Genomic DNA, 24,159 nt, shown 5'->3' on the forward strand with positions numbered 1-24,159 from the left:
TTATTTCTCCAGCCTCAGGATAGCCCAGGGTGGGCTCCACTGTCTCGCATGGGGTCCCCCTGCTCTCCCCACCTGCTTTACGCAGGGAAAGCGATAATAAGGACAAAACCCTTGAAAAGCTGGTTTCTCCTCCGGCTGGATCAACCTGCCCTTCTCCTTCTGACGCTTTTCCCCCTGAGAGGAGCTTGCAAAATAAATCAGTGCTTTGCATAAACAGAGCCCCGAGAGGTGTTGGTGAAAGGAACAGCGCTCGGGATCTTCACGAATGCAGCTTTTTCTATGAAAACAAACACAGAAGGGTTTTATCCCTCCAAAACCCCTCGGCCCAGGGAAGGATTTCTCCATCTGGCCACTCAGTTTCCCCCTCCCACCACCTGGGAGCCAAATCAGTTGCTGAAAGGTGCCTCCCCTTCCTCTCGCCCCTTCAGGGGGCCTTTGAATTAAAATCCCAGTCGTTTTCCCTGCGGGAAAATTCCGGCTGCCAACGCCGTTCCCTTGTCCAGCCACGTCCTGCAGCCTGGCAGGTGTCCCCATGACTCCATCCCCATCCCCCAAAAATGAGTCCAGCGGCGGCTCGGGGTGTCCCCACGGGTGGGCAGAGCATTGTCACACCCCCAGAGCCCCCCAGTCCCGAAGTGTCCGGGGCTCGCCGAGCTCTCGCTCCCACCTGCTCCCTGCGCGCTGCCTTGGCTTCCTGCGGCTTTAAAGTTCCCTCGGTGCACAAAGCAAAAGAGGGAGGAGAAAGCGTTTCATCATCGCTCCCGGGAGCCGACTTATAAGAACTTGACGCTCCCGCTGCCTGGCTCACTCGCAGCCTTGGAGGGATTTCGGCACAGTCCGTGCGGGCTTGCGGGCGCCGGGACGGGCCGGAGAGCGGCGGGAGCCCAAGCGCAGCCCAGCAATTCCGGGCTCCCCGGGAAGCCCTCGCGATGGGAGTCCACCCTGAAGTCGGCAAATCCCCAGCTGACATCACCAAGAGCTCCAGCACCTGCTCCAGGAGTATCTTCTGCAACATCAAAGTAAGGATGGGAGCCGGGCAGGGATGCTCGCGGGGAGGGAGGGGGATTCCTGCCCGCAGAGGGACCCCAGCCCAGCCCACGCATCCCCACGTCCCTCGCACGCACCGCGGGTGGAACTAAGGGTGTTTGATGATGCAGAATTTGAACATCAGCTCCTGGGGCAGCCCTGGGTAATCCCGACTTGCTCGGTGCCCGGGCAGGGCCGGGGGGCTCTGTGGGTTCGCAGTGATGCCCTACACGGCACGTGGGGTTTTCACCCCATAGAGCAGCTCTCCGTGAGCTTCCCCACAGCGTCTGGTACACGGTGTGCTGCTGCTTGGGGAATGATTAACCACATCCTGGTGCGAAAAGAAAACACTGCCCTAGAATAACACGGGCTTGCTTTAAAAACTTGGGTGAGCAAGGGTTTTGAGTGACAGAAACAAAAGCTCGGTGGGTTGAAGTGGGTTTTCCGGTGCTGCCTGCCCAGTTCCTCACCTGCTGTCACCTGAGAGCCGGGCCCCTGCCTGAGCTCCAGGCTCCTGAGCTCAGTGCCTGTGTGAGGACTGGCCGCGGCCGTGGGTCACGTTTCACGCCCTGCCAGCCACCTGCCTTTACACCGCCCCTCACCTGCCTTTTTCCCCCCGCTCGTGGATGTGCACCGAGGCTGCTGCACGTGCTGGTTCCTGCCCCAGGGACATCCGCCTGGATGTCCCTGGAAGGAGGGGATTTCCATGCCTCACCTGGCAGCACCTCCACGCATCGGCACCCGGAGCAGCCAGGCGCAGTTTTTGGGAGGCTGCCGTGGGCAGAGCGGCTCCGGGGATGGGCGAGTGGCCACCGGCGGGCAGGACCCCCTCGTGCCGGTGCTGGCCAGGCCGGGCTGTGACTCCCCACCGGTGTTCCTGGATCCGAGCGTGTGTGCTGTGCTTTGTCAGCGCTTCCCAGCCCGGGGTTTTCAGGATGTGTGGCCGTGGATGAGGTGTCGTGGTCGGGATGGGTTTGGGGTTTGTTTGCCGTCGAGCTTCCCTCACCCTGCATGAAGGATGGGGCTGTGCTGAGGTTCTGTGGGAATACTGAGGGTACCATGGGGCTGTTCCCAAGTGGCTGCTCCTACTGAGAGCTCCCGGGGCTGGAGGCATCATCCCAGATGGTGTCTCCCAGTCCTATACCCCTGAAGGTCCCCACTGCCCAGGCTGGGCTATTCCAGCAGGTGACTTGATGGCACTTTTTGGGTGTGGGCTCCAGGAGAAAGAGCTTGAGATTACCCTGGGTGATTTGGGGCTGCTTCTGGGCTGCACTGATGTTCCTCCGGAGGGGACTGCTGACCTGCCCCCTGCTCTGCTGGAGGTGCAAAATGTGTCCCCAGCCCCCTCCAGGCTGCTGCAGTAATGACCATGACTTGGGGTGAATAAAGTCACCCAAAATCAGAGCCCTCCTTGGAATTCATGCTCTTTCCTGGAAACTGGCAGCACGGAAAAATAGCCTGGAGTGAAAAAAACATTGCCAAACCCTCTTGCAGGATGTCAAACCTTCAGATTAAGAAACAAAAGCCCCAACAAATAAATGCTACTCCATCTGTTCACCCCATAGGCAGCCACAGGGTGTGGGATGTGGGTGCCCCAGAGTCAGGCTGGGTGCTCAGCACCCCACACGCCCCAGGGCACTTGGATGGGACCTTTTAGGGGCATCTGGCCAAGGACAGATGACTCGGGGGTGTCACTTTGCTGGTGGCAGGAAAACCATGGCCTGAAGAAAAGCTTTAAAACTGCTTTTTAAACTTTTTCTTTTAAAACTTCTGGTTTGAAATTGTTTCTGATTTAAAAAGTCAACAGCCTGACAGCGGCACCGTGCAAGAGCGTGAAGGAGCAGTTCAAGCTCTGTCCAACGAGCTCCTTGGCATCAGAGGGATGGTGTGCTCCATCTGGGATGGTGGGCAGTCAGGACACCCATCCCTCCGAGACATATTCTTGCTTTTAAGAGCAAATGTATAAATTGACAGGCAACAAAACCCCCACCCTTTCCTGACCTATTCGCTCTTCCTGTCCTGTGACATTCGCATTAGAAATAGATATATTAGCAAAAGAAATGCCTCAGGGTCAGAAAGCATCAGCCTGTGTGCAGTCTCAGTCCCCTCAGCCCCCCAAAATGCGTAGGACGTCAAAGTGTCACAGTGCAGGTTTGGGGAGTTTTGGAGTGAATGGTCATCAGCAGGCATGGCGTGGTCAGCACCTGGGTTTGAAGGGGTTTCTAGCTCCTGTTTGTACAAGAAGCCACTGGTGTTGTGAATGATGGATTATAAAAAAGCCTCATCCAGACCCAAATTTTATGGGAAGCTGCAGGCATCATCCCCCCTTCACCCCCCACCCAGAGCCGTCAGACATAACATCCTCGTACAGGCAATGGCAGTTTGTGCTGGGGACAGTATTTCCAACACAACAGAATTCCCTACTTTTAACAGGCTTGGAAGGACATGACTAAGACTTGGAAGTCTTAATCCAGAGAATCACAGCCTAAATGCATGGGATCACAGTCAAAATCCAGGGAATCACAGCCAGGGACACGGAGATGATGCTGGTCAGAGGCTGGGGGTACAGGGATGCCCAAAATCCAGGGAATCGCAGCCCAAATCCAGGGAATCACAGCCCAACCTAGTTATGCGTGAAGAGAATGCAGCTATATTTTCAAAGATGTTCCACGAACGTGTTGTCAATAAAATTACAAAAAGCTTTTTAAGAATTCACACCTAAAATTCCCACATAGCTCCTTGAAAAGGAGTCCTTTGAAGAGCCCTCTTTGTTCTTAAGGGAGAAAGAAAAAGCCCCTGTTTTCCCCCCTGAAGCTCATGTTTAATGCCCAAAGCTCATGTGCTGGGATCATGTTCAGGGTGTCTTTTGCTGGGTTGGGGACAAAATAACAAATTCTTTTGCCATGTAAACCATCTTGCCCCTCCATGTTCCCTGTGACAGGGACCACCACGCCCTGCACCAGACCCCTTCCCTTTCAGGGCATTTTCCAGAACTGGGCCCATCACCATTGACATTTGGAGGTGTAGGAACACATTGATGCCAGGGATCTGCTGGAAAGGGGCAGTTTGAGGGATTCTATGGGGGCCTGAAGAGTGGGATGGGGATGGAGTCATGGGGAGACCGCTCGGGATGCAGGAGCCGTGCAGCTGCACTTCAGGAAGCAATTCCCTGTGGAAGTGGCCGTGGGCTCCGATCCGTGTGGTTCCAGGTGCTCTGCTCTCCCTCTGGAGCCTGGCTGTGACAGGTCCGAGTGGTGCTGAGGGAGTCACTCCCGGTCACTCGTGGGTATTCACTGATGGTGGCCCAGCCAGGCCCCGCCTGGCCCGGCCGGAGCGTGAGGGCTGCCTGCTGTGCCTCACACCTGGAACGAGCCCAGCCACTGCTTCTGGTTTGAGTGCCAGCTGCTTCCACCCTGATCCCCCTGGAACAGGCAGAGCACAACACAAAAGACCTTCAGGTTCTGCAGCTGGGTGGTTTTGGGGCTGCTGAGCTCTGACCTCGGCCAGAAATGTGGAGCATCCCGGTAACCCCACAGCGTTGGTGGAGATGGGGGTGATGGGGAGACATTTAGATGGGATATTGGGGAGAAATTGTTCTCTGTGAGGGTGCTGAGGCCCTGGCACAGGGTGCCCAGAGAAGCTGTGGCTGCCCCTGGATCCCTGGAAGTGTCCAAGGCCAGGTTGGACGGGGCTTGGAGCACCCTGGGATAGTGGGAGGTGTCCCTGACCATGGCAGGGAGTGGAACTGGATGGGCTTTAAGGTCCCTTGCCACCCAAACCATTCTGGGCTTCTGTGGTTTCTGTGATGAGCAGGGACATCCCCCTGCTGGGATGTTCACCAGAGCTCCCAGGGCTGTGCTGACTGGCACTGGGATTTGGGGGACTCACAGCTGCGCTGCTCAGCAAATGCAGGATGAGCCCAACCTTCAGGTAGATGCCAGCACCTGGTGGCACTGGGACACCGAGTGCCTCACAGCCTAAAGGGTTAAAACAGGTTTAAAAGGTGGAGGAGATGGTTGGGCCTTTGGATGCCCACACATGGCCAGGGACCCCATCGGTGTCCCCCAGTCCAGAGCCCCAGCCATGTGATTTAAGCTCATGTTGGGCTCAATGATCTTGGAGGTCTTTTCCAACCTTAATGGTGCCATGATCCTATGTCCGTTTTCTGCTCCCACACAACCACTGGAAAAGGATTATTTCACAGGAATTCTCTGTTTACAGGGCCTCAGATATTTTGGCTTCTTCGCCTTTACTGTCTCATTCGTGGTTTTGAACTATTTTAATTGATTTTGGGATCCCCAGAAAGATGACAAGGAGGAGGTATTTATAAATATCTTTTGATTTAGAGGAGCTGGACTGGTTTCAGCTGGAAGCTGGAGAGCACAGAGGAGCAGTGTGAAAGTGTTGCGAGTGCAGGCAGGGGGAGGCTTTTTTTCCATGCCTGCAGACCGCCTGGCATGGAAAAGGAAACAGGAGGACAACAGAGAATTATTCTCACTTATGTCAGCCGGAGGTGATCCAGGGAGAGGTTTAAAAGCCTTAGGAGAGGTTTAAACTGGGTGTTGTACTGGGGCAGGGACAGGGAGGGGATGGAAGAGGGTAGGAGAGGGGACAACAAGGTCAGGAGGAGACTGTGGGCTCTCAGAGGGTGATAAGGCTTGAAATCATCCCGGGGTGAAGGTGTTGGGAGCACGCAGGGAGGAGCAGTGGACAGGAGCAGGGAGCTCTCCCCTCCCTGGGGAGGCTGGATGTCTCCTGCAGAGGAAACAGGAGCCTGGCCTTGGGGTCTGAGGTCCCAACAGCAGCAGGGTAAGTTTTTTGTCCCTTCCTTCCAAGGGACTAAAGGAATTTGCTGAGGAGTGTATTCCAGAAGCCTGGAGATGTACCAGTTGTGCTCTCATATCCTGTTGGAAATGATTGTGAATTGCTTTGTTTAGCCAGAACAGGAGATTCATCAAGTCACAGATCTGAAGGCAGCGTGGCTGTAGGTTTGGAGAGGGAAACACTGAAAGGAGAAAGCCATGGCTGAACAGAGCCATTGATTCAAGCAAGAAAATCAAGGCAATATTCCACTCCTGGGCTCTGTGCAGGCAGGCGGGGCGGGCTGGATGAGAGTTTGTGGCAAAGACACAAGGAGGGTCCTTAGTGACATGAGGAGAAGGACCTGCAGTGACCAGGGCTGTCCAGCATTTGTGGTGATGGTGCTGGCACCAGACAGCACAGGTTGGGTTTGGATGGTCCAGCCCTGTGTTTATGTCTGCTTTTGGTGGGATCAGCCTCCAGAAGGGAAGAACCACCTGGTCTTCACCAGCAACACCAGCAGTGGGATAAGGAAAAAGATGGGTTGGAAAGTTTAGTGGGATCAAGGTCTAGGAGACCTGAGACAAGGTAATTTTATGAGGGGCGAGGTGGTTGGGTGCCCAAACACAAGCAAGGAGTGGTCAGTGTAGATAAGATTATTGGGAGCAGGACGGGACAGGAGTGACGCTGATAGGGAGCACGAGGCAGGGCGGGAGGAGTGTTTGCACACACTTCTGGGTCAGGCAAAACCCAGCCAGCCTGGACCTGCCCTCCAGGAAACCCTGATCGGATCCTGATGCCCCGGAACGAAAGGAGACCTTCGGGAAAGAATGAGGGAGTGAAGACCCAACCAACCCAACCTGCCCGAGGGAGGAAAGGCTGCTGGATGCCCGGCATCCTATTTTGCAGGCAGTATTTTCTTGGGGAGTGTCACACTCTGAGGGTCTGTCTCAGCAGATATTGTCTGTCTCAGCAATCCTCCACAGTCAAAATCCTCCCTTCTGGGCGAAGCTGGGCTCACATGGGCCTCGCAAAGTCACCGGGATACAGTGCCAGGAAATCCCGTGTCTGTGTTTGTTGCAAAAAGAGCAAATATTGCCTTTGCACGTGACAGTCGGGGGGTGTAAAACGTGACAGTAGGCAGCTGTCATTCCAGCATGCTTCAGGAAATCCCTGATCAGGTTAATTTTTATATTCTTTTATTATTTGCAATAGAAATCCCACTTAGGAGCCAACGTCTGCCATCGGACCAGGCTCAGAGGTTCCAAAGGAAGGGCTCTGTGCAGGGTATTTGGTTCCTTTCGTGGAAATGCTGTGCTTTTTTTCATCTTCCATGGTACTTTTTGATCCACAAATCCAGGCAGCTGCCCATAGGAAAGTGATGCCAAGGAGGGATGGATTTCCCCACACATCCCCACACTTCCCATTTCCAGCTGATACATTCCTTTTGGCCTGAGTGACCTCAGCTGTCTTACTAGGGGAGGATCTCCCAGTGCAGTAAGTGTTGATGATACACAAACTCTAAAATAAACACCTGTCTTCTCCCTATTAAAATTTTGGGGATATTCTTAATAATTCCTACAGTTCCCCCCTCCCTTTCCTTTTCTTCTCTTGCAAGCTCAGGAGATTAAAGTGAAGGGAGTCTCCAGAGGTGGGCAGGTTGGAGACTCCTGCTTTGGGAGGAATGTTTCCTGATTTGGGGAGGAAAGTCTTCTGACTTTCCACTAAAGTCAAACAATTTTGCTTTGGACACAACTCCAATAGCACTCTGTGATAATGGAGCATCCTTACTCCTAGTCCTTTCCAAAGGTTTACTCCAGCCAGATTAATTTTGCTCTTGGCCATGTCCTATCTCGGTGTCTTCAGTCACCTGGGAGCACTTGGATAGGTTCTGTGAGGGTCTCCAGGTCTCCAGGCAGTCCTTGTGTCCATCTAATGAACAAAGCCCTAGCTCTTTCCATCCCCACTGCCGTGGGAAGGATGCTGGGCACAGAGATTAGCACAAATGCCATCAGCATTTCCACCCTCCTTATCTCCAACCACGGCTGCCAAGGGGAAAGCACTGAAAAATGAGGTGAGGGATGACTTTGGATATGAGCTGTGGAAACAGAGCCAGGAATTAACCCTTACCTCACTCCTCCAGGTGGAGCAATGGCCATGCCACATGCAGCAGGATCCTCCAAAACCCATGGTCCCTGCAGAGCAGAGTCTCCTGCCTGGAGGAGTCTTATCCTGACTCCTGGACATCCCTGGAGGCTCCATAGAGGTGGTTCACTCCTTTGAAATGAAACCTGAGTATTTGTTGGACACATCTCGGAGCTTTAGGCCGGGATTGACCAAATCCTTTCCAGCTCCCATTGTCCAGAGCATGGAAGGAAAGGTCCTCTCCCTTCCTTGCAGTGAGGTGGGTTTCTCTTCCTTTGGAAGAAGCACTGCCCTGGCAGCTGCTGGTCCCCACGAGCTGGGTGGGAGGAGCAGCCTGTCTCCCCCAGGAGTTTGCTTCCCTTCTAAATGCAGCTCCTTTTGGAAAGGAGTTGAGCGCCTTGTATAAACAGCCTGGAGTCAGGATTGCTCCGAAGGAAGCGTGGGGAGGATGACGAGAGGATTTTGGGGGGGTCCATGTGGGTGCACGCCTTTGGCCTTCCCATGCTGCTCCCTGCCTGTCTGCAATTACTCCTTGCCTGCAGCTCCAAAAATACCCCAGGCTCCCGTGGGAGCCTCTGCTCCGGAGGGTCAGCACTTGGGAGTGCCCCCGGCTCCTCAACCTCCCACCGTGCCTTCGCCTTCGTGTCGGCTTTGTGTCAGTGAAACCTCCCTGTAAGTGACCTTGGCTCTCCCTTAAGAACCCCTTCTTGTCATCAGGGAAGATGGATTACGGCAGCTCCCTCCCCTCCCGGAGCTGCTCGGCGGGTGCGTGGGGCAGCACAGCACATCTGGTGCAGCTGGAAGGGCCAGGCCAGGGCTGGTTTCCATGCACCAGCGGGCCGTGGGTGGTCGGCACGAACATGTGGGGATGGGAATGCATGGGAAGAGGGATAGGGATGGGAGAGACCTGTGAGGGGACACAGGAGAGTGGTGCCCCTCATGTCTACCAGCCTCAGGGGGTACGTGGGCTCCTTTTGGAGCCAAGTAAGGCCTTCTCCCGGTTTTTTGCACTCAGAGCCTTCAAGGTTTGGGATGTCCTTATTTTAATGCAAACTGAGTCTGCTGAATGCAGGGAAAGTCTTGAATCAGGCCTCATCTCACCTCCAGACACTTGGAGTGCGTCTGGAAAAGCCATGTTCCAGCTGCAGAACTCCTGGAGCAAAGGTTGTTTTGCCTTTCTCTGTTTTGGGTGGCAGCTTCCTCCCAAGGAAAAAAAATCACCCCTGCCCTTCCCCTCCCATTCTCTGGGCTCTGCACATCCGAGGGCTGAGGCTGCTGTGTGGTCTCAGGGTGGGATCACATCCCTGGAGCATCCCTCTGGCTTTGCTGCCTTTCCGGTTAATCCTGCAGACGAGAGCTGGATTAGAAGGACCCATGGGCAGGGGGAAACAGTCACACCCCAAGGTTTCCCTCTCCCTTCGCTGGTGCTCCCCAGCTGCATTTCTCCCACCTTGCCTTCCCTCCTGACAGGCAGCCCCAGCAGGGTCCCAGGCATCGCAGGATCCAGGGCTCTGTTTTGGCCATCCCAGGTTATCACCAAGGCACAAACACATCTCAGGCCATCTCCTGGTAGTTCCGCCTTTTCCTCCCTGCCCTCTCCATCCATGGCTTGTCCCTCTCCTCTCCTGCTGTGATTCCCATGCTCCTTCCATGCCTCCAACCCATCCATCTCCTGCCAACCCCCCAGCATTCCGGGGAGCCAGGCTGCCTCTCGTCCTCATCTTCCCTCCGTGCCAGCATCGTCTCTGTCCCCGACACTCCGTCTCCCCATCTGCCCTGGGATCGGGCTGACATTTGCTGCGCTAAATTCGGCCTCAGTGATCCACCCTCTTCCCTCCCTGTTGGTAAACAGCTTTGCTTCTCTGGCTGACGCCTGGCTCCAGGAGAGCTCTGCTTCCAGCTGCTCTGCAGCTCGGGCGGTCCCGGACCGCTGCTGTTCAGCCGGCGTTTCCTTGCTCCAGTGGCTTCAGTCTGGCCAGAGCCACAGGAACAAAAACTGATGTTCTCTGGGAACAAGATCCCCTCTCCAGTTCCCATCCTCACAGGAGTCACCCCTCTGCTCCAGATCAGCCCATGGTGATTCCAGGTCAGGGCTGGGGAAGGTGCTGGAAGTTTCCACCCACAGGATTTTGTGCTGGGATGAGATTTCGAGTGTGCGAGCTGATAGTGGGAGGCTGGAGAGGTCATTCTGCTTCAAGAGTTTACTGGCAGATATTTCACTTCCACTTTGTCCCTGTCTGGGAGGATTTCCCACGTTACACCCCAAATTCCTGTCCTGCAACTTTTTGTCAGGGCAAAGTCCCAGCTTGGGACTTTGTCCTCTCCTGGTTATTGTGATAGCAATGCCAGCCTGATGCCAGCCTGCCTGCCCTCACCCCTCCGAGATGTGGCCAGGGATTCCGTGATGGCAGCTTGTGCCTGTGATTCTTCTTTCCTCGTTTTTTGGGGTGTTTGCCTTTCTCCATCATTTTCCCTGTGGTCTCCATGTTTTTCCAAGCCTGTCCTCCCACTGCCAGGGCTCCATCTTCTCCTTCTCCTTCACCTCCATCTTCTTTTCTTCTGCTATCTGTCAGCATCTCTCCCATCCCTTATGCTTTTAGATTCCCAGCCAGGTCTTCTGGCTGGATCTCTCCTCCCTTGCAGGGAAAGATTCCCGAGAAACCACTTTCTTGCCCATCTTCTACCCAAATTCTGCTACAATTGCTGGACCTGGCCCTGCATCGTCCTCTGCTCCCAAAACACAACTCCGCCCACTTATGGAATTTGCATCCTCCAAGATGGGTGGACAATTTTGGTCTTTTTGGATTTTTTTTTTTATCCTTTAGTGGGTCAGGGCTACTGGGCACTACTGCCCTTCCAAAGAAATACTCATAAGGACTATTGCTGCTCTCCTGGCCAAGAACATCAGGAATTTGTCAGCCCTGCAGTACCTTTGATCCCCCATCCATCATCCCGCACTTCCCGACGTTATCTTTGAGGGACAGTCTTCCGGTATTCAGCAAATATTTGATTTCCTGTGAATCTAAATAAAAAGACCTTTTCCCCCCCCCTTCTTTTTTTTTTTTTTTTTTTAATTGATTTTAAAATACTTTTGGCACCGTGTGGATGCATTCCTTTCCAAGAAAAATAAAGGAAAACTGCTCTGACTAAATATAGATCAAAAGACACTTGTGAGCTGCCTCTTGCATCCCTTGCTGAGAGCGCTCTCCTCTCACAGCCCACCCGGGCTCTTTCAACCAGATTTCTCCCTAAATTCTCTGTATTCCCTCCTCTGCCTCCACTCAGCTTGGCTCCTGGCTCAGCTCACTGCCTGGCTCAAGGGAAGATGCTGGGTTTGGAATATGACTTTGGAGCCTTCCAGTAGTGAGACCACGCGGTGCAGATTTCATCCTCTCCCTCTGGGGCTTTTAACGCCCTTTTTCGACTTTTTCTAGCAACACCCCTTGGAGCAGGTTCTGTTAATTGACTTTCCAGCTGAGTGCATCCCAGGCTGCTCCATATCAGAGGTGCAGCCGTTGGCCGAAGCCGGCTGGAACACGCTCCTGCAGGATGTGGTCGCCAGCAGTTACGCAGCAGCAGGGCACTGTGGTCTCATATGGCCTCAAGGGGTGAGTGGAGAGGCTCACATTGGATATCAGGAAGAGTTCATCACTGAAAGAGTGCTTAATTGTTGGAACAGGCTGCCCAGGGAAGTGGTGGAGTCACCATCCCTGGGAGTGTTCAAACAGCGAGTAGATGTGGCACTTCTCGATACGGTTTGGTGCGCATGGTGGTACTTGGTCAAAGGTTGGATCTGATGACCTTGGAGGTCTTTTCCAACCTTAATGAGTCTGTGATTCCCACTGGGTCCTCACTGGGGGGGCACTCTTTGTTTGCCCACAGGTGTTTGTGCTGTGCCATGGGCTCCTCCAGCTCTCCCAGCTCCTCTACAGCGCTAATTTCAAGAGCAGCCTCACCACCATCGAGAAGCGCTTTGGGCTCTCCAGCCTCTCTTCAGGTTTCATCTCCAGCTTGCACGAGGTAACAGGGAGAGGAACAGCCAAGGGGTGGCCAGGATGTGGGGGGCACCTTCCCAAAACAGGGTCTCAGGGCTGTCCACACCTCAGCCTCTGTGTGCTGGGAGGAGCAGCTGTGCTGGGCTCTGGGACACTTCATCACACCTCGTTCTGCTCTGCCACGTCCAGGGAGGTGAACGGAGGGTCACGTGGTGGTGGCCCTTGGACAAGAGCTGACTTTCACTGGATAGAATCCCAGAATGGTTTGGGTTGGAAAGGACCTTAAAGCCCATTCTATCTCATTCTACACCTGCCATGGGCAGGGACACCTTCCACTATCGGCTCCAAGCCCCAATGTCCAGCCTGGCCTTGAACACTTCCAGGGATCCAGGGGCAGCCACAGCTTCTCTGGGCACCCTGTGCCAGGGCCTCACCACCCTCACAGGGAAGAATTCCTATCTAACCCTGCCCTCAAGCATATTTCTGAGCTGGCTGAGGATTTTCTCACAAACACTTTCTCATCAAGAAATCCCTTGGAATGAGGTTTCTTGTTCGTATTTTCAGGAATTCTGTCCTTCCTAGCAGCTCCTCAAGGCCTGGCAAAGGCCAGGAAAAGACCTGCTGACAGAGACTTTTTGGCTGGCACCAAGTGGCAGCAGACTTGTTTGTGAGCTCCCTGGTGAGCACATGGGGTGCTCCATCAAGGAGCTGCACACTGGGAATCTTCCTGGATCCTTGGGGAAGTGGCTGTCCAAGTCTTACCTCAACCAGCATGAACGTTTGGGATTAAAAAGATGTCTCAGGGCCCACTGAGACTTCCTGCTGTCTGTGACTGTGGGAGCTGCCCTGCCTGTCCAGGACAACAATCTTACTGGGTTGGTGCCTGCAGCAATTCCAAGAACAAAAACCACAAAGAGACAAACAAGGGAGCCCACACAAACATAAATACAAAGTTTTCTTAGCCATACATAGAATGGTTTGGGTTGGAAGGGACCTTTAAAGGCCATCTTTCCCAATGCCCTGCAATGAGCAGGGATAGCTTCAACATGCCAAAGTTAAAATGATGTTTAGCTTGTCCCGAGCTGTCAAAGCCCATGTAATGGAAATTTTGTGGTGTTCACCCACTCGCCTCAGTGAGCTGAGTGATTTCATGGCTTTTAGATGGTGCTACCTGCAGTTGCAAATGTCCAGGGTCACAAATATTTGCAGTGAGCTGAACTTTGTAGCAGGGCTCATGTCTGCTTGAGTCACAGGAATGGAGGCACTATGTTTCATTCCTTGCTGCTTTTGGAGGAATTGTCAGTTTATGCCACACTGGTCAATCTCCTCCCAGGGAAAATGGGACAGAACAAGAGGAAGTGGCCTCGAATTACCCTAGGGGAGGTTTAGTTTGTGTATGAGAGAAAATTTCTTCACTGAAAGGGTTGTCCAGCCCTGATACAGCTGCCCAGGGCAGTGGTGGAGTCCCCATCCCTGGAGGGGTTTAACAGCCGTGTGGATGTGGCACCTGAGGACATGGGTCAGTGGTGGCCTTGGCAACCTGGGGGAATGGTTGGACTTGATGGTCTTAGAGGGTTTTTCCAACCTAAATGGTTCTGTGATGCCTGTGGGGTGAAAAAAGCCCCAGCCACAGCTTCCCTGTGATGTCATTGTTGCCAACAAGGGACGCACAGAGGTGGCCGAGGCCAAGGAGTGACCCTCTGGCTGGAGATGAGAAGGGAGCACTGACGCACTGTGACCACGCAGGGTGAGGGGACACCTCCTGATGAGAGACCTGTCCACCCACCCCGACACAGCCATAGGGGCTGGATGTCCTCCTTGACATCTTCTCACATTCCTCCTGCTTCTCTGTGCCATTTCCAGATCGGCAACGTGGTGCTCATCATCTTCGTCAGCTACTTCGGCAGCCGAGTGCACCGCCCGCGGGTGATCGGCATGGGGGGGCTGCTGCTGGCCCTGGGGGCCTTCCTGGTGACCCTGCCCCACTTCCTGTCAGGACCCTACAAGTACACCACGCTCAGCACCGGTGAGTGCCACCAGCTGTGCCCGCACAGACCCAGAGCCAGCTGCTCCAGGATGGGTTATGGGTGACTGCCCAAAAAAAGGGGGTGTTTCCAGGGCACATACCATTTAAAGAGTGCTTGGAGTCCGAGGCTTAAGGTGGGCAGTTGCTGGTGAAACCTCACGTCATTATAGCTTTGGAACCCCTTCTGGATGCAAAAATTACAGCTGGGATTTCTTCTGCCTCTCCTGCGCGTGTCATTCCAGCTGCTGTTATAGAATCATGGAATGGTTTGAGTTTGAAGGGACCTTAAAGATCATTTCATTCCACCTCCTGCCACGGGCAGGGACACCTTCGAGTAGACCAGATTGCTCCAAGTCTGTCCTTGAACACTTCCAGGGATGGGGCAGCCACAGCTTCTCTGAGAGAGAGTAGGTTTAGTTTAGATTTTAGGAAGAAAATCTTCCCTGTGAGGGAGGTGAGGCCCTGGCACAGGTTGTCCAGAGAAGCTGTGGCTGCCCCTGGATCCCTGGAAATGTCCAAGGCCAGGCTGGACATTAGGGCTTGGAGCAACCTGGGCTAGTGGAAGGTGTCCCTGCCCATGGCAGGTGTGGGATGGGATGGGCTTTAAGGCCCCTTCCAACCCAAACCATTCCAGGATTCTGTGATAAAGCAAAGCTCCCCTGTTCCCAGGGCCTGTCCTGCTCTAGCCAGGATCCTTAGGATCCACTCCAAGGAAGGCTGCTGCTTTAACTGGGAAGGCTTTGGGAACAAGCTCGTGCATATGATGACAGCTCTATTTCTCCATGCAGAATGGAATGAGCAGAAGAATCTGCAGCACTTGCCACAAGGCTGACTTTGGTCTTTCCAAAGTGGTTTGGTCCCTAAATCCTCAGAATGCTGATGAGCCTCAGGCTTCGTGGGGATTGCCACCTCTGAAACCCAGCTCTCTGCTCGTCCCCCTCCCATGATTTTTGAGTTTGGAGAGTAAATCAGGCATCAGATGCCAAGTTTTCCAGCAGCTTAAATTCATACATCAGGCTATGGACAGGTCAGGATTTGGGACAGGGCCTGCTCTTACTGCAAAGGAAATGAGGAAGGAGCAGGTATCACCCTGCTCCCTGCCCAGAGTCAGGCTCCCTGTGTGGGTGAATAGGTACAACAACAAGGATCTGGACAGGAATTATGCATTGGTCAAGTAATGCTAGTGCCCCAACTGGTCAGTGATAGGCTTGTGTACAACCATGGAAGTATAACCAGAAACCACCAAAAAGGCTCAAGGAAAGTACCGTGTTTGACCCAAAAGTTCTGTACAGAGCACAATTCTTGCACAACACCTTTGCTAAACTGAACAGGATTAGAGGATGGACTGCAAAATCAGATGGACAGGGCAAAGATATTGACATTATGAGGATTGCCTGATGATGGAAAAGAATAAATTCAGTCTGTGAACAGCCCCTGAAGATACTTCAGTCCTGGTTGGAGTTTCCATGGCAGTCTGGAGCAGGGTGAAGACCCCCTGTGTCTAGGCTGTATGGAGAAGCAAGGCCCATGTTTTGGAAGGAGCTGGGCTGCTCTTGAGCCATGGGGCAACAGAGATTCAGGGCAGGGTGTCCTGCTTAGGGCAGCCAGCTGACCCCAGAGGGCATCACTCCCTGTTCCCTGTCCGGGTACCACAAGGGAACAAAGACCACAGACAGCAAAAACCTGCCATGAGTTAGGTCTGCCCTCATTAAACCCTCACTCCATGGCATGAACTCCTTAAAAGTTTGATTAAAATCACAGCCTGGTCATTTGCTACCCTGACTTCAGTGTAAAACTCCAAAGGAAGGGCAGGGTGATGAGAACTGCTGAATAAAAAGAGCAATCCAACCAAAATCCAGCAGTTTGTGCCTACTCAGTGAGTTTGGGAGATTCCTGCTCTTTGGGGATTTTGTGTGGGAAGAAGCAGGGGATGTGCCCAGTGTTGTAAGGGTCATTTTTCTCCCTTCCAGGTAACAAAAGCCAGGGGCAGGTTGAACTGTGCTATGCAGAGAGTAGATTTGTGTGCCCAAACACCACCCAGGACCCCCAGAAGGAGGCCAGCAGCATGTGGGCCATGATGGTCATTGCCCAGCTGCTGGCTGGGATCGGGACCGTGCCCATCCAGCCCTTTGGGATATCCTACGTGGACGACTTTGCAGACGCCAACAATTCCCCACTGTATGTGGGTAAGTGGGACCATTGCTGTGCACTGTGTTGTTTCATAGAATCCTAGGATGCTTTGTTGGGTTGGAAAGGACCTGAAAGCTCACCCAGTTCCACCCCCTGCCACCAACAAGGACACCTTCCATCAGTACCAGCTTGCTCCAAGCCCCAGCACCCTCGTCCTCCCTCTGCAGTGAGGGATCACCGTTCCAAGGAATTGTCCCACTGATCCCTTAGAATTCCCAAATCTGCAAGGAAAATGAAGGAAGGAGGACTGAAGGAACCTGAAAGGTTCTGAAGAGGAGGGAAAGCAGGGCTGGTGTGTTTTTTGTAGTCCCTTTAGGGCTGTGGGGATGTCTGTCAGGGTGAATGGCTCCGGGGGGTCTGAGTTGCCTCAACACAGCAAAACTTCCATCTCCCTAAGGCCTGTTTCATTCTGTGGCTGATGCAGCTCAAGCTCACCATCTCCTTTTAAACTTCTTGAGAAGGTTGTGCAAAGAGTTTCCTTCAAGGAGGGACCTTGGATCCTGTCATTGCAAACAGGTCAAAAGGAAATGTTCTGACCTTGTGGGTTATCTATTTCAGAGTGGGAGGGTTCAGCTGCACCCAGGGCGGTCTGGTGGCCTTTTTGGCCTCTGAATCTTTCACCTCTCCTGATGTTTGCAGCAACTGTTTTTCCTTGGATCTGAGGATTAGGATGGGTTTGTTTGCTTGGCATCCTAGAAGAAATGAAGGTCTCAATCACCTTCATTGGATGCTCCCTGGGGTTCATGAATATCATGAATATTCATGGTGCAGCTGACAACCTGTACTGGGTCAGCAAAGCCTTGATGGCAGCAGAGCAGAGGGACTGTTTCCACAGGCAGCTGCCTTCCCCCTCCTGTTCCTGTCACATAAACACCACCTTCAGCGCAGGGGCAGCGGGGACCTTCTCACCACCTGCAGCCTGATGAAGGGTGGTTTCTCCCTTCTGTGTGTTGTGCCACCATTCCTGCCTCTCCTGGGAAGACAGAAGCCATATCTGCATGGCAACTGCCACTCCCTGCTCACAAGGGCTCTCTCTGCTCCCTTTTCCCAGCCATCCTCTTTGCCATCGCCGTGTTCGGCCCTGCCTTTGGATACCTGCTGGGGTCCGTGGTGCTGCGGCTCTTCGTGGATATCGGAAGGGTTGCCACTGGTGAGTATTGCTCAGGCAGCAGTGGTCCTGAAGACCCTCTGCGGGTCAGAAGGTCACTCTGAGATGGAAGGTGACAGAAGCCACCAGCCCTGTGACCCATAAAACCCCCTGCCCCGGAAAGACCCGACCTGGAAAAGCACGCCCAGCATACTCCTCCACTCCATCACCCCATAAGGACAGATACAGGTGGTCCTGACACCACCACTGAAGCAGAGCCCTGGGGTAGGGACATTCCAACACCCAGCTCATGGTGCTGCACTGGAGGTCACAGCTGGGGTCTGCCCAGTGCCACCACACTGAGGAGGTATCCCACGATCCCAGCATGGTAGTGCAGAGGAGCAGGGAAATCTGAGGGATCCAGGGATGGAGAAGACAACCACAGAGCAATCACTGCCCTATGGATACACAGAGACCTTGAGTCTACTCATCCTCCTCCCCAGCACCCTCCACCAGCACCTGCAGAGAGAGGGGCTGAGCTGACACCACCGCAGGGATAATTTGCTTTCTCCACAGCGTGTGCTTCTTATCTCTGGTAACTTAATCACTAAAGAATTCTCCCCAGCTCCATCATTAAAGTGGCTTTTCCTGTGTTTCCTTAGAGAGATCAGAGCCTGCCTGACATTTTTGTCCGGTGCCTGATAAGAATAATAAATGAACGTGAGCAGGAAATGCCAAAAAGCCTTGGCCCACTCCCCGCGGCGGCAGACGGATTTAGCAGCCTCTGCCTGGTTGCTCCATGATGATGACCAAGCTCCAGAGTGGAGTGGTCCTGTTTGGGGAAGTGGGATGATTGTTCCAGTGAGGTGTGGGCTCCTCTCCTGTCACACCCTGGCACGGAGCTCCCGCCCGGAGCCAGCTGCTGGTTCCTTCCCAGCCGCCACATCCCGGCCATGGGCAGCCCCAGGCCAAGCCAAGCAATCTGTCCAACCTCCTGTGAGCATCACTTGGCCCAGCCAAAGGATGTGTGTGCTGGAGACAGAGAGGCTCTCACCTTCTCCTCCTTTTTCCGGAGAAGGCGCCCAGAGTTTGGTCCACTCGGAAACCAGGAGCTTCTGCCAGCACAGGGCCTTCCTCCGGACCCTGCAAGCAAAGAGTGACCAAGCCTGGAACAATGGGAGAGCAACTTTTTCCAGGAGTGCCGTTTCCCAGTCCCTGTCTTGGCTCAGCATCCCTGACAGGCAGCATGGTCCCACCCACTGTGCTCTCCAGGCAGAGGATGGAGTCAGGCCCCCGTAATCGCTGCCTCACTGGCTGGCTCGGGGCGTAGAGTCAAACCTGTGCCATCACTGTGCTTCCATGCTGACCAAATCCATCCTGCAGTCCCCTGGGAGGCTCGGTGCAGTTGGGATGAGTGGTGTTGCAGGGTCCTGGCCAGGGAAAACACAGGTCAAACACAACCAAGGCCGGTCTTGCTGCCAGCACAGGTGGGAGCTCTCACCTCCATCCATTTGCTCTTACGTGCCAGTGGAGAGACCCTTGGGCTGTGCCCACAGGGACTCTTCATACTCCACCAGTCCATGTTTTCATGGAGATTTGTCCCTTTCACTCCTGGAGCTCTCACAGCGTGTCCTTGTGCCTTGCAATGACAGTGGACCTGACGCCGAGTGACCAGCGGTGGATCGGAGCCTGGTGGCTGGGGCTGCTCATCTCCTCGGGCTGCTTGGTGCTCACCTCCATCCCTTACTTCTTCTTCCCTCGGTACATGCTGAAAGGAGAGGTGAGACCTCATCTCCAGAGGCTGGAACATCCTGGAGCCAGGGATGTGCTCAGGGAGGGAACACTTGTCCCCAGAGGAGAGGGGTGGGAGGGAGGGAGGGAGTCCAGCAACCCTTTCCCATTAAAACAAAATTGAAAAGATGGAAAAGAATTAGCATGTATCCTTTTGGTGTTTTCAAAGCCAAGTCCCGCTGGTTTTGTTACAAAAAGACTTTAGTTCTGTTTTGAAATTGTTTACTCATTGATTCTTTAAAGGTAAAATCAAACCCAAAATATTTCACAGTTATGGCTAAAGGACTCCCCAGAGTGGAGCTGTGTCCAACTTTCATTTTCAGACTTTTTGCAGAGTTAAAAGGGAGGTCTTTTGTCAGGATTCAGGATAGGAAAGATTTCCAAGTTCTGAAAACCTCCCAACAACAAGCTGTTGTCTTGCTGCTCTGCTCAGGGGCTGCAGTAATATTTGAGATAATCCACCCCTTTAATCACAGAATCCTGGAATGGTTTGGGTTGGAAGCACCTTAAAGCTCATCCTGTTCGACCCCTGCTGTGGGCAGGGACACCTTCCACTAGCCCAGGCTGCTCCAAGCCCCGTCCAACCTGGCCTTGGACACTGCCAGGGATGGGCAGCCACAGCTTCTCTGGGCACCCTGTGCCAGGGCCTCAGCACCCCAAGAATTTCTCCCTAACATCCCATCTAACCCTAATGGCAGTGGGAAGCCATTCCCCCTTGTCCTGGCACTCCAGGCCCTTGTCCAAAGACCCTCTCCAGCTCTCTTGGAGCTCCTTCAGGCCCTGGAAGGGGCTCTCCCCAGAGCCTTCTCTTCTCCAGGTGAGCACCCCTGGCTCTCCCAGCCTGGAGAAGTGCTCAGGGCACACGGGATGGGGCTTTGCTGTAATTGTCAGGCTTGGCTGCAGGTCAAAGGCCCCTGGGACAGACCCTGCCCCTCCTGAGCCCCCCTGTGCCAGGACAGTGCCAGCCCTTCTCACCACAGGCTGCTGCTCTCTCCCTTCCCAGGAGCGGAACACGGAGGCTGGGATGCTCAGGAAGATGGAGGCAGGGGCGGCTGAAGAGACCTCCCTGCTGGAGTTTATAAAAAGTAAAGTGCTGGTGGGTCCGGGCGAGGGTGGATGGGGATGCTGGGCCATTCTGGGTGGGTGGGGACCACCATGCCAGCAGATTCACACCAAGTTTGGGAGTCCAGCACCGTGTGTGGACCAGCTCTGGCACCATGAGAGCCTAAGGACCACAGGAAGGTGGGCACAGCCTCCCTCTGGCTACAGACCTCTTGAGGCCTCTCTTCTGTGGGGCCTGAATTGTTTCCAAATTTACTTTGAGGACCTTAAAAGAAGAGGGTCGCTGCGAGGGTTAACCCCAGCTCTGGGAGCAGGCACGGGGCTGCCGGCGCCACCAGCTCCTCGACGAGGTCACCCCACTGCAGCTGACACTGTTTATGTGGAGCCGAGACAGGCTTGAGAGGGATGTCACTGCTCAGGGACCAGATTAATGACTCTTCTAGCTCCAGGAGGATTTCTTCCCAGATAAAGCCCCTCCCTCCTTGCCTCTTCCTCCACTGCAGTCATATCCTGGAGCTGTCAGCTCCCTCTTCTCCTCTCTTTGGGCTTTAATGGGTGCTGGCTCTCCAGCACTCTCTGCTAATTAGAAAACTCATAAGAGACTAAATAAACAGAGCTGCTCCCAGGGTCCATCTGCCTCTGCTGACGGGGCCGGAGGACGCAATGTCCCACCAGGAAAACACATCCATGATCCTGCCAGCTGCTGGGACACACTGGGGTGTCTCCCCTCCCACTTTCCCATGCCCGCAGACATCTCCACTAGATGGTCATCATCCCACAGACATCCTTACCGGGAACAGGCTAAGGGTGGGGGTTTCTGCCCGGTACAAATCGCTGATGTGAGGATCACACAGCTGAAAGACATTTTTCCTGCTGTTTCCCTGTAGAATTCCCAAAGATCTTCCTCAGGCTGCTGCTGAACCCCCTCTTCATCCTCCTGGTGCTGGCTCAGTGCAGCTTCTCCTCTGTCATTGCGGGTCTGGCCACCTTCCTCAACAAATTCCTGGAGAAGCAGTATGGTGCCTCGCCCTCCCACGCCAACTTCCTCATAGGTGAGCACAGATGGAGGCAAAAAATATCCATCAGCCCATATTCCCCAGGCTTTTTAAATCCTGGAGAGGAAGTCCCTGAAAACTCATTTTTGGATGAGACCTGGGGTTCACCTTGGGGTGGTCGGTGACTTTCCTGACCTGAGGTTCCCCATCTGCCTTGGGTTTGGGCTGTCTTGGACAACAGTTGGGTCTGTGAGTTCTCCCAACTCCTGTGAATTCCAGAGAGCTGCCCCTTGCCCATGGAGGGGTTCTGGGCAGGCAGGACCCCTCTGATGGCTCAGTTTTTCTGCAGGAGCTGTGAACCTGCCGGCAGCAGCACTCGGGATGCTCCTGGGAGGGATCATCATGAAGCGCTTCTGCTTCTCCCTGCGGGCCATCCCGCGCTTCGCCGTGGTGGTGCTCGTGTTCTCCATCCTCATGTGCCTGCCCCTTTTCTTCATGGGCTGCTCCACAGGGCACATCGAGGGCATCTACCACCCCAGGTAAGGCAGGTGCTGCTCCCAGCTCTTTGCTTCTCCAGCTCTTATCCGTGGGGAGGGATACACGCTGGTGGAGAGGCACAAGACATCACCATGCTGCTGCTCGCTCCTTGATCCCGCTGCTTGGAGGAGATCCAGGTGCTTCACGGCCCAGAGATCTCGGGAGGGCATTTATCCATGATTTTCTGGGCCAAACAAGCAGGGTGTAATTTTTCACTCTGGATTTTTAGGGGAAAATTAGTAATACTGTGTCCACGTCACCTCACATGCTCCGGGCGTTCCAGCTGGACATCACCTTTCTCTTCACCTCAGTGGATATTTTTAGCTCTTACCATGACTTCTTAAGATAAAAATGACATTTTGACATGACCAAGGCTTGATGTCGAGTGCATGGAGCTCGTTTCCCAGTGCACTGCCAGCAAGGAAGAGATTTCTGATGCCATCTCCCCACAGGAGGTGGAGCAGCCCCATCCCATGGTGCCCAAGGACAGCTCCCCAGTGCCACAATCCCGTGGGATTCAGGCTGTGTGACTCCAGCAGATGCACTCCTTGAGGGAGTGAGGGAAGACAGGGCAGATCACTGGGTTTGTGCTCTTCACTTCCACAGTCATCAGGCTTGTTTGGGAACATGCCTGCTTTCAGTTTGTGTCCGTGTGGTGTTTCCAGCTGTTCGCACATCTGTTTGTGCAACTCTGGATGGAGCCCAAATCCATTTCTCCAGGCTTTTGGCTGATTAATTTTCAGCTGGGAAAAAAAAAAAAAAAGGAAAAAGAGAAAAGAAAAGAAGTGTGTGAGTACTTGTTTGTAGACATAACATAATTGCTGTGACATTCACTGCACACTTCCAGAGGTACCTGCAGGGATCAGGGGCTGGCAGAAGGCCAGGCTGCTGCTGGCAGTGTCCCAGCCCAAACAGGAACAGGAAAACTGCTCAACTAGTAAAAGGGAATTTTTCTTCTTTTTTTTTTTTTTTTTTTTAATTCCTCCTGTCCTATTTCTTAATTTTTTTTTCCCAATTTTCCCCTCCTCCTTTCTGGCAGTACACCCAATTCCCAGCAGCAGGTTAAGGCACGGGTTGGGTGCCAGTGCTCTAAGCAGATCTTCCACCCGGTGTGCCGGGAAAACACCACGGAATACATCTCACCCTGCTTCGCTGGCTGCACCAACAGCACCACGAACCCCTCCAACCCCAAACAACTGGTGAGTAAAGCAAGTGCTTAGCAAAGCAGCCTTGCTGGGCACAGTGCAGTGATGCTGCAGGGATCCAACAAATGCAGTAACGGAGTGCAACCTTTTCCACACGGCGTGCTGAGCCCTGGGAAGGTGCCATGGAGAATTGCTGTAATGCCCTGGGAGTCTGCTTGGAGGAACAGGGATGGTGGCAAATCCCATTAAAGGATGCCACAGCTGTGCCCTAAAACTGGAGCTGGTGCTCTTGTCGGCATCCTGCACAGGGATGTGGGACAATGTGTCACGAGAAACCTGCTCCTGGCACTGGGAGCCTGACGTCTGTTTTGTTCCAAACGTTTCCAACAGATCTACCACAGCTGTTCCCTGAAAGGGAATGAGTTCTTCTCCACCTACACGGGCTCTTGTCCAGCCAGCTGCTCCCATATGCTCCTTCCTGCCATATTCCTCATCTCCTTCGCTGTCCTGGTCGCCTGCCTGTCCCACAACCCCCTGTACATGATGGTGTTACGGTGAGCAGGGTGTGAGCCGATGGGATGGTTCCCCACGTTGGGACCAACGGGATGCCGTAAACGTGCAACCAGCCCAAGTCCTGGCCAAATCTAGCACCAGCAGCTCTGACCTCCCGTGGCTTCTCCCCTGCAGGGTGGTGAACCAGGACGAGAAGTCGTTCGCCATCGGAGTGCAGTTCTTACTAATGCGGCTGCTGGGTGAGTGCTTGTCTCTGAACGAGGCTGGGGGTTTGCTGGAGCCACTGCAGGAGGCACTGAACCTCCTCGGGAGCAGCACCTGACTCCATCCTCTGTCTCCCCGCCAGCCTGGCTGCCAGCTCCAGCCATGTTTGGAGCCCTCATCGACTCCTCCTGCATCTACTGGCAGCAGCAGTGCAGCCAGCGCCACTTCTGCGCCTACTACAACAACGACTTCCTCCGCAACAGGTACCCCGTGCCCCGGCCCCGGGCAGGGCAGGGCCCCAGCCCAGCCTGGGGCCGGCTGCAAGTGCCACCTCTGGACGTGGCATGTCCCTCCTCTTCTCCCGGTAGATACCTGGGGCTGCAGGTTGGCTACAAGGTGGTGGGCACCGTGCTGCTCGCCCTCATCAGCTGGAAGGTGAAGAGGAGCAAGGAGTACAACGTGCAGGAGAAGGCGGCGGGGCTGGTGTAGCCCCCGAGGACTGACTCGCACCCCCATCACCCACCGCCACCACCTTGTCTTGTTTGGGTTTGTTTTACCTCCCACGGGAGCGACTCCGCCTTCGCAGCTCCGAGCTCCTCTGCCGCAGCCCAGGTGCTCCCGGCGAGGGATGCTCCGGGCCGGC

At 54.1% G+C, this 24,159-nt stretch overlaps 1 protein-coding gene across 1 annotated transcript; it reads left to right on the forward strand.

Annotated features, from left to right (window-relative positions):
- Positions 1-929: 929 nt before the first annotated feature.
- Positions 930-24,005, forward strand: SLCO2A1 (solute carrier organic anion transporter family member 2A1; the record flags this gene model as incomplete). The annotated part of the gene is made up of 14 exons (XM_082288083.1): positions 930-1,019; positions 11,854-11,991; positions 13,830-13,992; positions 15,963-16,178; positions 17,234-17,332; positions 18,922-19,049; positions 20,064-20,145; positions 21,010-21,174; positions 21,467-21,656; positions 22,694-22,853; positions 23,190-23,353; positions 23,487-23,551; positions 23,659-23,779; positions 23,885-24,005. The coding sequence occupies 14 exons, from the start codon at positions 930-932 to the stop codon at positions 24,003-24,005; spliced, it is 1,902 nt and encodes a 633-aa protein (XP_082144209.1).
- Between the last annotated feature and the right edge of the window lie 154 nt (positions 24,006-24,159).

The sequence above is a fragment of the Coloeus monedula genome, assembly GCF_965178545.1.
Source record: "Coloeus monedula genome assembly, chromosome: 10".
NCBI lineage: Eukaryota > Metazoa > Chordata > Aves > Passeriformes > Corvidae > Coloeus > Coloeus monedula.